This window comes from Callithrix jacchus, chromosome 15 (genome assembly GCF_049354715.1).
Source record: "Callithrix jacchus isolate 240 chromosome 15, calJac240_pri, whole genome shotgun sequence".
NCBI classification, from domain to species: Eukaryota; Metazoa; Chordata; class Mammalia; order Primates; family Cebidae; genus Callithrix; species Callithrix jacchus.
In genome coordinates, this window is record NC_133516.1 from 44365225 (window position 1) to 44380954 (window position 15730).

Sequence of the window (15730 nt, forward strand, 5' to 3'; positions counted from 1 at the left end):
AAATACATTCAAATACTGAGTTCTAAAACTGGCTTCACCTGTTTACTGTCATCAACACCCACTGGACAATTTCCAAATCCTCACTTCACCTCAATTCAGACAGAATTTCTGCTTTGGAACATAATGAAGAATGCACCTAATTAAAATTTTTACTGCCTGACAAGTTTCAGGGGCTCCTAAGAGTGGCTGGCAGCCAAAATCTACTCAGACCTTCAAGCCAGAAACCCAGGAGTCATCCTGGGTCCTTCTGTTTCCTCATCCTTATTCCTCAGTCGCCAAGTGCAGTTGAATTTTTACCTCCTGGGGAGTTCCTCACGGCTCTGTCTTCCCTCTTCCCACTTCCACTATTTCAGTCCCCACCCACAATTTTTGCTTCCATGGACAATTATAGAGGAACCTCTTAATTGGTTTCAGGGACACGAGAATGATTTTCAACCTATTCCTGGAAATGAGACAGAGCTTACCACCTGCAAATCTCATCATGCCTTTTCCATGCTAAAATTCATTCAGTGCCTGCCCCCTCTCCCCACCGTTTATATAAAAGGTGCCTCAAACTTTGGCTTCTTACATTTCATTTTTATGATATCTGTTCACCTATTCTATGATTTACTTGATTACTTTTTAAAAATTCACTTAGTTAACATGGATAAATTTATTTTGAAAACGAAACTATATTATAGGCTTGATATACTAATTATACTTACGTAGCACACATTAAAATACATAAATGATTACAGTTGTCCCTCAGTATCTACAGGGAATTGGTTCCAGGACCCCCTGCAGACACCAAAATCTACAGATGCTCTTATATAAAATGGTGTGGTATTTGCATATAACTGAAGCAAATCCTCCCAAATGCTTTATTTTTTTGAATTTTTTTCTTTTTTTGAGATGGAGTCTGGCTCCATCGCCCAGGCTGCAGTGCAATGGCACAATCTTGGCTCACTGCAACCTCTGCCTCCTGGGTTTAAGCTATTCTCCTGCCTCAGCCACCTGAGTATCTGGGATTACAGACACGCACCACCATGCCCAGCTAATTTTGTATTTTTAGTAGAGATAGGGTTTCACCATGTTGGCTAGGCTGGTCACAAACTCCTGACCTCAGGTGATCAACCTGCCTCGGTTTCCCAAAGTGCTGGGATTACAGGCGTGAGCCACTCTTGACCTCAGGTAATTCACCTGTCTTGGCCTCCTGAAGTGCTGGGATTATAGGTATAAGCCACCACACCAGGCCCCTCCCATATACTTTAAATCTATAAGTACATCTCTAGAGTACTTACAATACTTAGTACAATGTAAATACTATGTAAATAGCTGCTCTACTGTATTTTTTTATTTGTATTATTTTTTATTAAGGTACTTTTTATTTTTCATTTTTTTCCCCAAAATATTTCCACCTATGGTTGGTTGATTTTTCAGGTGCAGAACCTGTGGATAGGGAAGACCGACTGCATTTGATCCATGCTCATCTGTATATTTTAAAAATTATCTTGTGTACTATCAGTGGCATGAATACACTTGGGAAAACCTTAGCCTATAGAGACAAAGTCCAGCATCTTGACCTAGCCTAAAAAGTGGTTCATTTTCTATTCCTGCTTACCCCCTTGACTTGGCTTCTGCACATTGTATTATCTACATTGTGTATCTGGAACTCCTGACCACAACATAGAGTTTCACGCCTCTATAACTTGGTACAACTGATGCTGCCTGGGATGCCTTCTCCCTGCTCCTCATGAGAAAACTCATATTCTCCCTCAGTTTAAACCCTCACTTTGATATCACCACCTCCTAGGCCTTGTAGTTAATTCTGCTGTTACAACTATCACACAGCTTTAATTTATTTGTTGTGATATTTATTGTTCCTATTGAACTATGAGTTTCTGGAGGGAAGGAACCCCGATTATGCTTTCTAAATTCCTATCACAGAATCATGTTGTTTTTTCTGAATTCCTATCACAAGTGAGGGGGCTGGAGACTTCAAAGGGTTTCGGATAGAAAGATACCATAAGCCAATGCAATGGGAGCTGACAGACTGTGCTCTTCTCTTAAGATATTTATGGGAGGATGATTTGAGCTAGCACAGAAGCGAGAAAAGACTGACAGGGTGTACAGCCACCGTGACTGGTCACACCAGAGGGGTTCTTCTCCCTCGGTTATTTGTGGGATCTCAGGCCTGAGGCTTACTTTCCACAGGAACTGGATGCAAAGTACTACGACTCCTTTATCAGGAGCAGAGGCTCTTGCTCCAAGACTGCCATACAGCGTATGCCCTTTCAGGCAGGGATGTCACTGCCTGGATCTTTTGTTCTCGTCTTGGTCTGGCTGTTTTCCCATGTACTGCTTCTGTTCTGTGACTGCTCTAGGCATTCCTCCTATTACAAACTACTATATGGTTATATAGAAGGATTTTATAAGTCAGCACTAAATGTGTCAGTACAACTCTGACTACAGTACCTATATGATTATACAGAAAGATTATATGGAACTAAGTATCATTATATAGATAAGCTAGATACACTAAGCAGTAAGTTATTATATGATTATATGGGACTAACTATGATTATATATATAAGCTAGATATAGTAAACAGTAAATTATATGATTATATAGAAAGATTATATGGGACTAAGTATGATTTTATATATATAAGCTAGATATAGTAAACAGTAAGTTATATGATTATATAAAAAGATTATATGGGACTAAGTATGATTATATACATAAGCTAGATATAGTAAACAGTAAGTTATTATATGATTATATAAAAAGATTATATGGGACCAAGTATGATTATATATATAAGCTAGATATAGTAAACAGTAAGTTATATGATTATATAAAAAGATTATATGGGACTAAGTATGATTATATATATAAGCTAGATATAAGCAAGCAGTGAGCTATACATCAGGCACCAATTGTGCCTGGGGTCTGCACAGTTTTCTTTCCTCGGTGTCCCTCGGGGTGTTACCCATAGCATTCCTTCCCAAATGTGTCTCACCTCATTCCATCCCCACTGCAACTCTCCAGTCAAGTCACCATCACCACCACGTGCACCATGACAGGAATCTGCTAACTGGCCTCCCCACGTTCCTTCTCGTCTCTTTGCTCCATTCATCCCACAGCAGCTAGACTGACCTCTTAAATGGGTAAATCAGATCACCAATATGCTCATTCTAAATAGGAATGAGAAACTATGGAAGGGTTTTAAGAGAGGGGGAGTGGCGACACAATCATATTTCTATGTAAGAAGATTGCACTGGCTGCTGGGTAGAGAATACACTGTAGGAAGAAGGAGCAAGAGAGAAAGTAGAGAGATCAGTGAGGAGCTGGTTACAGGGGTTCAGGCAAGGGAGGTGATGGCTGGACCAAAGCTGATGCAGGAAGCATTGACTTGATGACTGATAAGTCCTGTGATGCTGCTGAGGCCAGTGCAAACAGCTCTGGGGTTACATAAATCATCTAACTGTCCTGGTCAGTGCTTACAATGATATATTAATGTATTCATGGCAGAAATGGACATAAAAGGGAGGTTCAGCCAGGGCTAAGGAGAGAGATTATTGGCTTTTAACAGTTAAGAGTATAATCTTCCAGTTCTAGTTCTACCAGCTACTGTGAGGTGTTGGTCAAGATTCTTAACCTCTTGGTGCTCTGTAAGACAGGTCAGTAATGGTTCCTCACTCACAAGGCTGTTGTGAGGATGAAATGAGACAGTGCTTGTGAAGTACGAGCTTGAAGCATGTCAGGAAGTAGATGTACAACAAATGTCAGCTTTATTACAGAATCTCTCCATGGGCAGAGGAAAATGTATCATTTAACAGTAATCAATAACTTAAATATGTGAAAGGAAATCTCCTTGGACTTACTTGCACAGGGAAGTAGATGATGTAAAAGATAAACTTCAGGAAGTGCGCAAGAAATTTTGTGGTTTTTAAGTAATGACTAGCAAGATTGTAACAGCCTCATGCTTTTCTGGAATTCTATCTCGCAGCTACTACCCATTTCGCAGAGATTTGCAGCAGTGAATACAGCTACAACATCTATTGTGTATATAATCATAATACAAGAAAATAAAAGTAGGAAAAGAAGTTCATTAGAACCCATAGAGTGTAATTCATACTGAATCATTAACTCTCCCTTCATAATAAAAATCATAGCTACTGCTTAGTGAAGTGTTACAAGTTTTCTGTGCTATGCCAGCCACTTTATGTGAGTTTATTACACTCTTGTGGAGGAGTTAAGAGCTTAAATCTGGAGATATGTTGCCTAGATTCGTGTGCAACCTTGGGCAAATAAATTTCTAGAGTCATCTATACCTCAGTTTGCTCATCTATATAATGGGGATAATAATAAGGGTACCTACCTCAAGGGTTGTGAGGATTAAAGTAGAAATAGAAAGTGCTTAGAACAATAGCTCGCTTAAAGCAAACACTTACTATTAGCTGTATCATCATACTATTATTCCTGTTTTATAGTTGAGGGAGCTGAGGCTGAGAAAGTTTAAGTAACTTTCCCAGGTTCCACAGCTGATGAAGGACACAGCCAGAAATTAAACTCAGAACAGTCTGACTCTAAAGCTTCCTCTTCACACTCTTCCTCCTCCCTTCTAGATGACAAACTTCGTTTCTTTTTTGAAGTCAGAACATGAGTCATGATTCTAATTGAACAGAGGGGATTTCTGGTTAAAGGCTTCTGAATGGGAAAGCTGGTGGGATCAGAGAAAAAGTAACAATTTTCCTACAGAAAGGCTGCTTGAGGGAGGGGCTTTCCCTCTGAGGTTTTCCTCAGAATTTATTGCTAATTTGGCACATACCAGAAGGTGTCAAAACTAAAAAAAACTGAGGGCTGAGATGTACTGTTTCTGTCTAGTCAGCTCCGGCTCTGCGTTTTCTTGGGTTAAAACATGCTCATTAAATAGGATGCACAGTACCTGGAGCAGATGGAAGTTCTGTTATTGCAGACATACAGGTGGCTTCCCTTCTAGCTCCTCACACTACAGGCAGATCTATTTGTGTGGGCATTTATGGCCCTCAACTCTGTCTTCAGGCTGTCTGGATGTGTGGAAATCTGGATTTACCAATAGATAAAGCAGTATTCTAATGTAATGAGTGGAAGTTTGGACCAGTGATTATATCTCAGACTAAAGGAGAGACACCTAAATGTGAATTTTGGCCCTGTCATAAACTTTCCTTTGGCTTAGCTACCCTCTGCCTCAGTCTCCTTAGCTGTGAAGTGGGGATAACATAACAGCTACTTCATAGAGTTCTTTTGAGAACTCATGGGGTGATACATGTCAAGTGCTTAGCATACTCACTGGCACGTGGTAAGGGCTGGATACGTATTATTGGTGTTGTTGTTGTTGTGTGTGCTACTATTTGTATTAGTAAAAACAGCAGTCCTCACAGTGGCTCACACCTGTACTACTAGAACTTTGGGAGGCTGAAGTGGACAGATCACATGAGGTTAGGATATTAAGACCAGCCTGGCCAACATGGTAAAACCCCATCTCTATTAAAAAAAAAAATTAGCTGGGCATGGTGGTGTGCATCTGTAGTCCCAGCTACTCAGGAGGCTGAGGTTGAGAATCACTTGAACCCAGGCGGTCGGGGAGGTGGAGGTTGCAGTGAGCTGAGATCACTCCATTGCACTCCAATCTGAGTGATGGAGTGAGACTCCATCTAAAAAAAAAAAAAAAAAGCAGTCCTAGCAGAAAGAGTAAGAAGTAATTACTGCCTTTGCAAAGGGCTTCTCTTTGGATTCTTTATTTGAATTTACATTCAACTTTTGGGTACACATCTGTTGGAAGGGAAAGTGAGACACACATGTCTGGGTTTGGAGCTCCACGCCATATTTTGCATCATGATTTGAATGTATTCTCTCTTATGACATTTTTGTAAAATCCTTGCTACTGGGTCACTGACATCCCTGTTATTCACTGGGATAATTCACTCTCATTTTAGTTATATGAGAGGCCAGAGTGATGAGCTGCAAAGTATTAAAAAAAAGAAGATGAAGATTTATTTGTGTTCAACTAAAGTTCCAGGAATCCCCCAAAACTACTGAATCGTGGAAGACACCCCTGGCCTCAGTGTCCCTCTGCCCTGGGACTACTTGCCAGGGTAGCACCCATGGCAATGCTTGTAACTTTTCATTTGAAGAAAAAAAATGGGACAGTCCTCTCTCATGTGGTATTTGTGAATTTAATGTAAATTAGTAACATAGCTCTGTTTATTAACTATCTACTCCTTTGTAATTTTCAAGTACACAATATAGTGTTATTAATCATAGTCACCATATTGTACAATAGGTCTCTTGAACTTATTCCTCCTTGTTAGAAATGCTTCATAAGAACTTCTTATAAGAATAGAAGTTGTAGTAAGGCAAGAACCATGATTCCTCAGGGATGCTTTTGTCCTCTCCTTGGGTGGTGAAGGAGAAGGTGGAGAGCAGGGAGACTCCAGGTACCTCAGCCATCTTGCAGCAGCCCAGCAAGAAGAAGCATGGGCTGGGGAAAAGTACAAAGAATAGATGAAAGCAAATAACAATGATGATTACAACCACCACTACCAACAACTGTTTTATAGCTGTAGCTATTACCATGTATCAGACCTTGTTCTAAATGCTGTATGTGTATTAGCTCATTTAGTCCTCACAACAACCCTACAAGACAAACATTGTTGTTATTTGTTTTACATTGAGCAAAATGAAGTGCAGAGAGGTTAAGCAACTTGCCTACAGCTAGTAAGTGGTTGTGGCAAGAATTGCATTCTAGGCAATTTGATCTAACTGGCATTTAGGGATAATAATATAATAAAGAAGACAAAGTAGAATCATAAAGATATTCAGCTAATTCCAAAGAAGGCAGAAAAATAGGAAAAGGAAAACAAAGATCAGATGGCACAAACAGAAAGTAAAAAGCAAGGATGACAAATAACAAAATGATAAGTTTAAACCTATCAATAATCACATTAAATGTAAATAGGCTAAATATCTCAACTAAAAGGCAGAGATCTTCAGATTTGAGTTAAAAAGTTAGACCTCATTCTATGCTGCCTATAAGAAATGCACTTTACAAAGACACAATAGGTTAAAAATAAAAAGATAGAAAAAAAGATTTGCCATGCTAATACTTAAAAAAAAAGCTGGAGGGGCTACATTACTGTTATACAAGGTAAATTTCAGGCAAAGAATATTGCTGGGGATAAAGAAGATTATTTCATAATGATAAAGGAGTAAGTCAATCAAGAAGACATAACAATCTTAAATGTTTCTGCATCTGATAACAAAGCTTCAAAATATATGAAGCAAAAACAGAACTACCAGGATAAACAAATTTAAAACTGTAGTAAGAGATTGAGAGCTTTCTCGAAATAAATGACAGGAAATCAGAGAGGATATAGATTATTTGACCAACACTATAAACTGACTTGATCTAATTGACATTTATAGATAAGAAGTCAACAAGAGATAAAGTGAAACACTAAAGATATTTGATTAGTCTAGTCCAGTAGCCTGGTTTTAGAGTCTGTGCCAAAGAGAGTGATGTCTTGGAGACCTATGATAAGAGAAGTGTAATGATTTTGAAAAACGAGAGGTCTAGAGCAGTGGCACAGCTATAGAAATGGAAGGGGAAAAGAGATTTTTAAGAAGATAGCTGAGTGTTACAAACTATATCCCTTTTGAAGTTTGTTAAGATATAAAAGGGATATCAGAATTGCTACAGATTACTCCTGGTTGGTGGACTATGGCTCATTGAAGGAATTCAGAGCCACGAGGAGCTCTTTCAGTCAAGCTTCAGGTCTTCAGTTAAGGTAGAATTGAAAGGAATAACTCTGGACCTAGCTCTAATGCTTACTCTGACTCAGGCAAGTCTTTTAACCACTTTAAGTTCCAATTTCTTTAAGAGTAAATGGGGGTTCATTTATTCATTTATTCATCTAAACAATAAATAATTCACTGGACTTTTGCTACATGTCAGTCTCTGTATGAAGGTTCTGTGAAAAAAGGAGACAGATGTCCTTTCTGACAAGCAACTCACAGTCTAGTGGTGAAGACAGATGACAAACTAATAAATAAAGAAGTATATGATATATATGATAATGATAAGAACTCTGGTGAAAACAAAGCAGAGTAAAAGAAAGAGGGAGGACACAGGTGGGCCAGGTAAGGCTTTCTGATAAGGTCTGGAAACACTGGAGATCTGGGTGAAAGAGAGGGGAAACAGCTGGGACAAAGGCCCTGAGATGGGAGTGGACTTGGTGCCTGGGAGGAAGAGCAAGGAGCCCAGTGTGGCTGGAGCAGTGGACAAGACCAGGAAGGTAGGGCCTTGTAGTCATGGTAACAACATTGGCTTTCACTCTGAATGAGATGGGGAATCATTGGAGGTTTTCCAGCATTCCAGTGGCGAGATCTAATGTGTGTGTGTGTGTTTTTAATACCCCTTGCTTCACAGTAGGAAATAGACTACTTGGAGGCAGGGGCGGAAGCAGGGGAATGCTTATGAGGCAGGAGCAGCAAGTGAAGGGGAGCAGTCATGGAGGCTTGGAGGCCAGTGGTGAGATGAAGGCAGGGATGAGGGGTTGAATTATAGATTTATCTTGAAGATGGAGTGAAAAGAATTTGATAATGGCCAGATATGGTGGCTCATGCCTATAATCCCAGCCCTTTGAGAGGCTAAGGTGGGAGGATTGCTTGAGGCCAAGAGTTCACTACCAGCCAGGGCAACATAGTGGGATCCCATCTCTGCAATGAAAAAAAAAACTTAGCTGGGTGTGGTGGTACTTGGGAGGCTGAGGTGGGAGGACTGCTTGAGCCCAGGAGGTCAAGGCCACAGTGAGCTAGGATTGCACCTTTGCACTCCAGTGTGGGTGACAGAGCAAGACCCTGTCTCAAAAAGAAAAACAATACTTGATTGTGGATGAGACAGATAAATGTCAATGATTACCTCAAGGTTTTTGGTCTGGGTATCTGGGTGAAGGGAGGATCATTTATTAAGATGGAAGAATGATAATACCTAATCCTTGTGAGGCAGTTTCACAGATAAAATGAGAGAATGGATGTGAATGCATTTCCTGAACTTCAAAACACCATACGGATAATAAAAGATGAAAATTAGAAAGCCACCTAGGAGTTGCTAATTCTCAAATATGCCCAGATACTAACATTTTAAGGTCAAGAAGCAGTGTTTATTTTTCCCATTGATACATTTTCATTCAATAAAGTTAATCTGAATGTCCCAGTGGCTCATTTAAAGAACCACAGTGCATGCCAACAGTCATAATTCCCAGTGATTCTGATGTTCCTTTTATGTTTCAAACAACCTTAATGTGGAAACAGTTTATAACCTCAGCTATGCTTCTTAAAAATTCCTTTCTTGGCTGGGCACGGTGGCCCATGTGTGTAATCCCAGAGTTTTGGGAAGCCAAGGGAGGCAGATTGTTTGAGTCCAGGAACTTGAGACCAGCCTGATCAACATGGCAAAAACCCATCTCTACCAAAAATACAAAATTTAACTGGGTGTGGTGAGTGTGCACCTGTGGTCCCAGCTACTTGGGAGGATGGCGTGAGCCTGGGAGGCAGAGACTGCAGTGAGATGAGATCACGCTGCTGCACTGCAGTCTGGGCAACAGAGCCACACCCTGTCTCAAAAATAATATTATTTTTTTTCCTTTTCTCTCCCATTTTCTAAGCTGTGACATAGCTCTTCCATTTCTGTCCTCCTTTATACAACTGGGCTCAGTAAAACTATTTTCACGGAAAAAAATATAGTCCGTAAACATTTTTACTTTTCCTGAAAAGTCCCTTAGGCAACTAAGGTTGCTCACCCCTGATTTAGGCTACACTGGGTCTGACGGTGTTATTAAGGCAGCCACTGTTCACTTTTCAGAGCTATTTTAAGCTCTCTTGGTATATTTCCTGGCAGGAGAAATTTAAAAATGGCAGTCTAGCAATATGAAATAGCTATGGAACCTGTCAGAAGTGAGCTACATATTTCTTCTGTCATCTGTAGGGTCAAGGTAGCCTGAAATATGTTAATAACTTTACAAACAAATCAACACAAAAATTACCCAGTCCAAATCAGTTAGTTCAGTTTCCAGCAGAGTGAATAAAGAGAATGTGGGAAATGGGAATTCGTCCAATAGGGAAAATAATACCTGTGTCAAGTGGTTGCTGTGGAGAATAAATGACAGAGTAAAACTCCTACTATAGTGCTTCAAAGGGGACTTGAATGTGGGCTGAGGCACTGATCGTTTTTTTAAAGGAAGTTAAAAAATAGCAGTTTAGAGGACAGATACATTCATTCATATTCTGTTCTCTATTTTCTCTCTTTGGTCTGCACTCTCCTCTTTGTTTCTCTCTCTCTCTTTCCACGTCTGTTATGCTCACTCATGTCCTGGTTCCTTTAGCAAATATTTACTGGGTGTTTATGAGGCAGGATTTTACTAAAGGTACAGATCTTTTCTTGTATACTACAGAAACCTAATTGAATTATCAACCTCTTTGTCTAAACTAGGATGTTCATCACAGAGGGGAAACAGATATGAGGGTGAAATTTCATGAATATTGTCAGAATATATGCCAGGAGCATGATAAGAAGGAAGAAAGGTGGACCTCAGCAATGTTTCATGGCATTCTAATTTAATCAAAGAAAACCTCGTTGTACTTCATCCTGGACACTTGACGAAGGACTGAGTGTATGCTTAGGGCCTTGCACATTCTCCCATGGCCTTTTCGCACCCAGGCAGAAGAGCTTTGCCATAATCCCGTCTCAGGCTTGGAATAATTTGGCCTCAAGACAATGCAAGGAAAATTCTCTAAATCCAAATCAAAGGTTGGGTTGAGTAACTGGTCTACAGTTCACAGGTGACCTTTGCTTCCTCTGGAACCCTTCATACCTGAACCTCTCTGGTGCCCTGACTGGTTGCCCTCTATTCTCCTCCGGAACCTTGGGCTTTCTTTGCTTCCTAGAACTCCGAGGCACCACGGCTAGGCTCCTGTTCTTTACTCTCAGACCGCATGCTGCTGTAGTCTGCTCATCCACTGGGATGTTCAAAATTCCTCTCCTGGTCATGCCCTCCTGAACTTCATCTGGGTTTCTGTTTAAATCTGTCTTAATCATGGCTAGGTCCTGAAATAGGGTTTCTGAATTCCCCAAACCTCTAGGACATCTAACCAACCCTCATTAATATTTATTTATTTAGAGATGGAGTCTCACTTTGCTCAGGCTGTAGTGCAATGGCACGATCTTGGCTCACTGCAACCTCCACCTCTTGAGCTGAAGAAATTCTCCTGCCTCAACCTCCTGAATAGCTGAGATTACAGGCATGTATTACCATGCCCAGCTATTTTTTTTTGTATTTTTAGTAGAGACAGGGTTTCACCATGTTGGGAAGGCTGGTCTGGAACTCCTGACCTCAGGTGATCCACCCTCATTTGGCCTCCCCAAATGTTGGGCTTACAGGTGTGAGCCACCACACCCGGTGAAACCCTCATTTTAATGGCACTGTCAACACTTCAAGCTTTATCGTCAATACACATATACCCAAAAAAGAATTAATGAGACCCCTTTAGGGCCCAGAGGGGCTAAGCAGAATAAAAGCCAGTTGGCAGGGAGTACCTACAGAACATCTGCCAAACACTCCATTTCCTTCAACTAGTTCAACTTTCCCTTTTCATAGTTACAAGATTATCATGATTTCTGAGATAATGGGGTCCATGTGATTTGGTCTAATAGGTCATGGCTCAGCATTTACTCAGTCACTAACAAGCATTTTTTAGAAAAATCATTGGTTTCATTTGTAAAAAAAAAATGATCTTACTTATTCTTTTTGTTCTTCTTGAACTTAATTGGTCATTTTTTTTAGACTTTAAGAAAATCAATCACAAATTTTCTATTTTTTCTCATTCATTTAAATGCTGCACTAAATATGAAAATATATTAAATGTGACTTGATTGAAGGTGACTTCTGCCTCCTCCTCACACCTCAAAGATGTGGTTGCTGATTGGGGTGCAAGTGAGTGATCTGCAGAGTTAAAATGATCTGGATGCCTCTGACAAGGTATGTGGAGCCTATAAGGCCTTCCCAAACTAAAATCACGTAGCAAGCTGCTAAGAAAGTTTTGAATTGTCCTAGAAACCCTATTAGAGAAAGAGAAGGACATTTTTCTATCTTGACAGCAAGAATGCAAATACAATAATCATAAGAATTGAGGAAGATTACTGTAAATATCAAAGTCAAACACTTTAAAACCTTCTCATGAACGCTTTGTATTTCTTTCTGCATAGTTCTCTGAAGATCTTGTGTTTGAAACGAACAGACGTATGTCCAAAACTGCCACTTGGGGGAGAAACACTTACCCAGAATGCTTCATGTTTTGAGGCTTATCCATTCGAACAGCAAGTTTGATTTTGAGATCTTGGTCAGGGCAGTTTTTGGAGACTGTCATTTTGTGCCACTCTGACTGTTTGGGGCTGTTCGGGGTGGGATGGAGAATAACCTGCAGGGGGAAAAGGACAAGCAGCTAGAAAATAGAAGCACCATTATGTTTTTATAGATTTGAAACTTTGATTCTGATGACTGGCTTGAATAGTTCCTACTGCCTAGGGATAGAAACACATTCTTTTGCTCCTTCCTTCTCTTCCTGGCTAATTTTGTAAAAGTAAAGACTTCTGTGTTTCTGTAATGATTCTGTCATGAAAATCATGATTTCTGTGATTCTTCTTAGACTTTTCTAATGTTCAGAAGTACTAAACAAACTCAGAATGGAGAACATTGTCCACAAATTATTCTCTACATCTTTGCATAAGAAGATGGATTCATAAAAGGAAGAAACATGCTTATATATTAGAGAGTCCTTTTAGTCCACTCTTTTGCTCCATTATTTAGGATTTCTTTCACTTTTCAAGAGGAGAAATTCCTCAAGGCCCCCAGGGGAAAATGGAAGAAACCTTACTAGATGGATGAGAAATGTGAGACTCAGGGAAGGAAAGGAACTTGCTTAGTCACACATTTCAACCTGATTTCACCTGGCCTGGATATCTTATCACACAACATCCCACTTTGCCCTGGCATGGAAGAAAGCACACATGACTTGAAGACAGATCAGCTTTTAGGAAATGTCTTTCACCAGGGTGCTTCAGAAAGAGCAGTTTGATTTGGGTCTTCTACATCCATTCTTGTTGTCTGGAATTCTGAGAGTGAAACAGGAAGTGGGTAACTCAGTAAATCCACTTTTTTGCCTTGTGATCACAGAGTTCTCAGGAGCCACATGGGATCTGGGGAACATGCATTTAGGGAGAAATGGAATATTTGGAAAATCCCTGAAACTAAGGGAACATGAACTAAATATAGGCACAACAAAAGCTGGGTTTGCTAAGATTTGCTTCTGTGATGGCAGCATGCCCTGGTTTGTTGCACGTTGCTTAGGCTGTTTTCAAAGTATTTATTTTCTCTAGGTGCAGGGACAGTGGATCCCTTTCCTGGGCTTCTTTCACCTCTGGAGGTGGCTGTGAGGGAACTCAGGGGTGGACACTGGTTCTGGATGCTGTATCAGCTTCATTAGTCATGTAAGCTTGGCCATGCTTGAAGGGTAGACACATATGGCTTCCTGTGTGACTGTGGAACAAGACTGCAGAGAGGAGGAGGAGGAGGAGGAGGAGGAGGAGGAGGAGGAGGAGGAGGAGGAGGAGGAGGAGGCGGCGGCAGCGGCCATGGCAGAAAAGAAAAATCAACCCACTTAGATGTGCTTCATTTATGCTGATTTCTCAGCCCTTCTCTTTCTGGGCCTGACCCTTTTTCTTCATTAAATTCCCTATCTCTGATGAAATATACATTCTTGCTAACCACAAATTTCAAGTCTTCCCAATGTCTTATGACATGATTGAAATACAGAAAAACCTGATTTTTCAGATCAGAGGCTGTCAATGTTTTTTGATCATGTCTTATTTTAGTCAAATGTTTTTGAGCAATCCGTTTGCTAACATTTTGTATTATGTAAGTTTACTTTGTATTAATATATTATCTTATTGCATGTATCATAAAGTATACACAAATCAAAGATGGGCTAAATATTTACAAATCTATATTTTTAAATAACTTGCTAATTATGGTGGCTGTGCTATTAGCTATACTTAAGATATCACATATATTTAGGGCAAGGGACATTGTTAATGACATTGGTTATAAATCCATAGTTCCAGTAGTCTTCTAAATAATTTCATCATGTCTTGACTGACATCTTGTCCCATCTGATAACACTGGCATTGTTTTTAATCTTATGATATGAGTGGCAAAGTACCTGCCAGTAGGTCAGGTGTTGACTCCACCATTTTTATGGTTTGCCAGGCTTGCATTGCTAGTACTACCTTCAAATCAGGGCTTCTGTGCAGCTATCTTCTGAGGCTACTTGTTTATTTTGTAAGGGTTCATTTAGTTAGAGCTCCAGCATAAAATGTATAAATTCACTTAACTGGCACCAGAGAACTGCAACATGTCATAGGATGATACTGGGAGTAAATAAGTGAGTAAGGGCACTGCTGGGTCATGGAGACCTCTCCCTTTTCTCCAGGAACTGCCTGTTCTTACATGTCACCCTGTACCATGTGCCACATCCTGAGACCTGACATTCTGAGAGAGCTGCCAATCTCAGTGAAGCTGACCCTCCATCCTGAGGCTGGTCTGGCCTTAGTGAGGTAGGGGTATGATGCTGGGAAGCCAGCAAAGGAGGTGCTGGTAAAAGATACCCCACCCAGGGCCAGAATAGCAGTAAGAAAGGCCCTGGGCTTCCGTCTGCTCCTGCCTGTTTGGCAAAATCACAGAGGGAGCAGTGCTCTGGGCATCCGTAGCTCATTAACAGGCCTTTTGCCATATGGATTCTGGGCGTGCTTCCCACTGGCAATTTGGTGTCCATTCGTGATGCAATGGCCACAGCTCATTACTGGCTGTGCCACAAAGACTTCTTCCCCTGTGCAATTACTTCCTGGGGAGACCTCTTCTCCAGGGTGGATGGAGAGATGAAGTGACCACAGTTCTTTTCTGTCTTTGTCTGCACACTGCCATGCCCCTGACAGGCTGACGACTCATTTGTATGTGTCAGTGCTGCTGAATTATGAGGGTCCTTTGGGCGCACATGAGTCCCAAGCAGAACAGACACCTCATCTGGACATTCCAGGCTGCTAATCAAGCACTTTGTCAATTCAGCCGGGGCCCATGTGTACTGTGCTTTGAAGTGGGGATGCTGATGTGGCCACAAGGACCCACCCACTGCAGTAGCTGCCCTCCAGCCAGTCGTGGCTTCTCCTAGTTGCCTGCGAACAGTCAGGGCCTGCTGGGGGACGGCTTTACACTGTGCCTTTACCTGACAGATCCCCCCATGCCACCCACCGGCTTGCCTATATCTCTCTGGGTACCTCTTGCATCCCCCAGGAAGGAATCCCTGCCTCTCAGACTGGATTCTGCCTTCTTGCTAAGTGCTTCATTTCCAGGTGGGTTTTTTCCCCCACTAACAGAACACCTCCCATATCACACTGTAATTTCTGGCTTTATTTCTTTGCTCCTTATGCTTTATGAGGTTAAGGGTTTTTGCCTGTCATTATTCCTGTTTGCTCTTTGCACAACACAAATGACTGGACACAGTGGGCCTAGAATCCTATAATATTGCAGGGTTGGGAAAGATGCAGGAAAATAGGCACTCTCTATGCCTTCTGTGGAAGGATCAATTGGTGCATGCA

The 15730-nt window shown here is 40.9% G+C and overlaps 1 protein-coding gene across 26 annotated transcripts in view; it reads right to left on the reverse strand.

The window, feature by feature from the left end:
• Positions 1 to 15730, reverse strand: part of CADPS (calcium dependent secretion activator) — a 481539-nt gene that overhangs the window by 173300 nt on the left and 292509 nt on the right. For all 26 annotated transcript variants that reach the window (XM_035276026.3, XM_078351389.1, XM_078351390.1 and 23 more), the window contains exon 8: positions 12359 to 12498. In XM_035276026.3, the coding sequence (XP_035131917.1) occupies positions 12359 to 12498 (140 nt within the window). The remainder of the gene's footprint in view (positions 1 to 12358; positions 12499 to 15730) is intronic.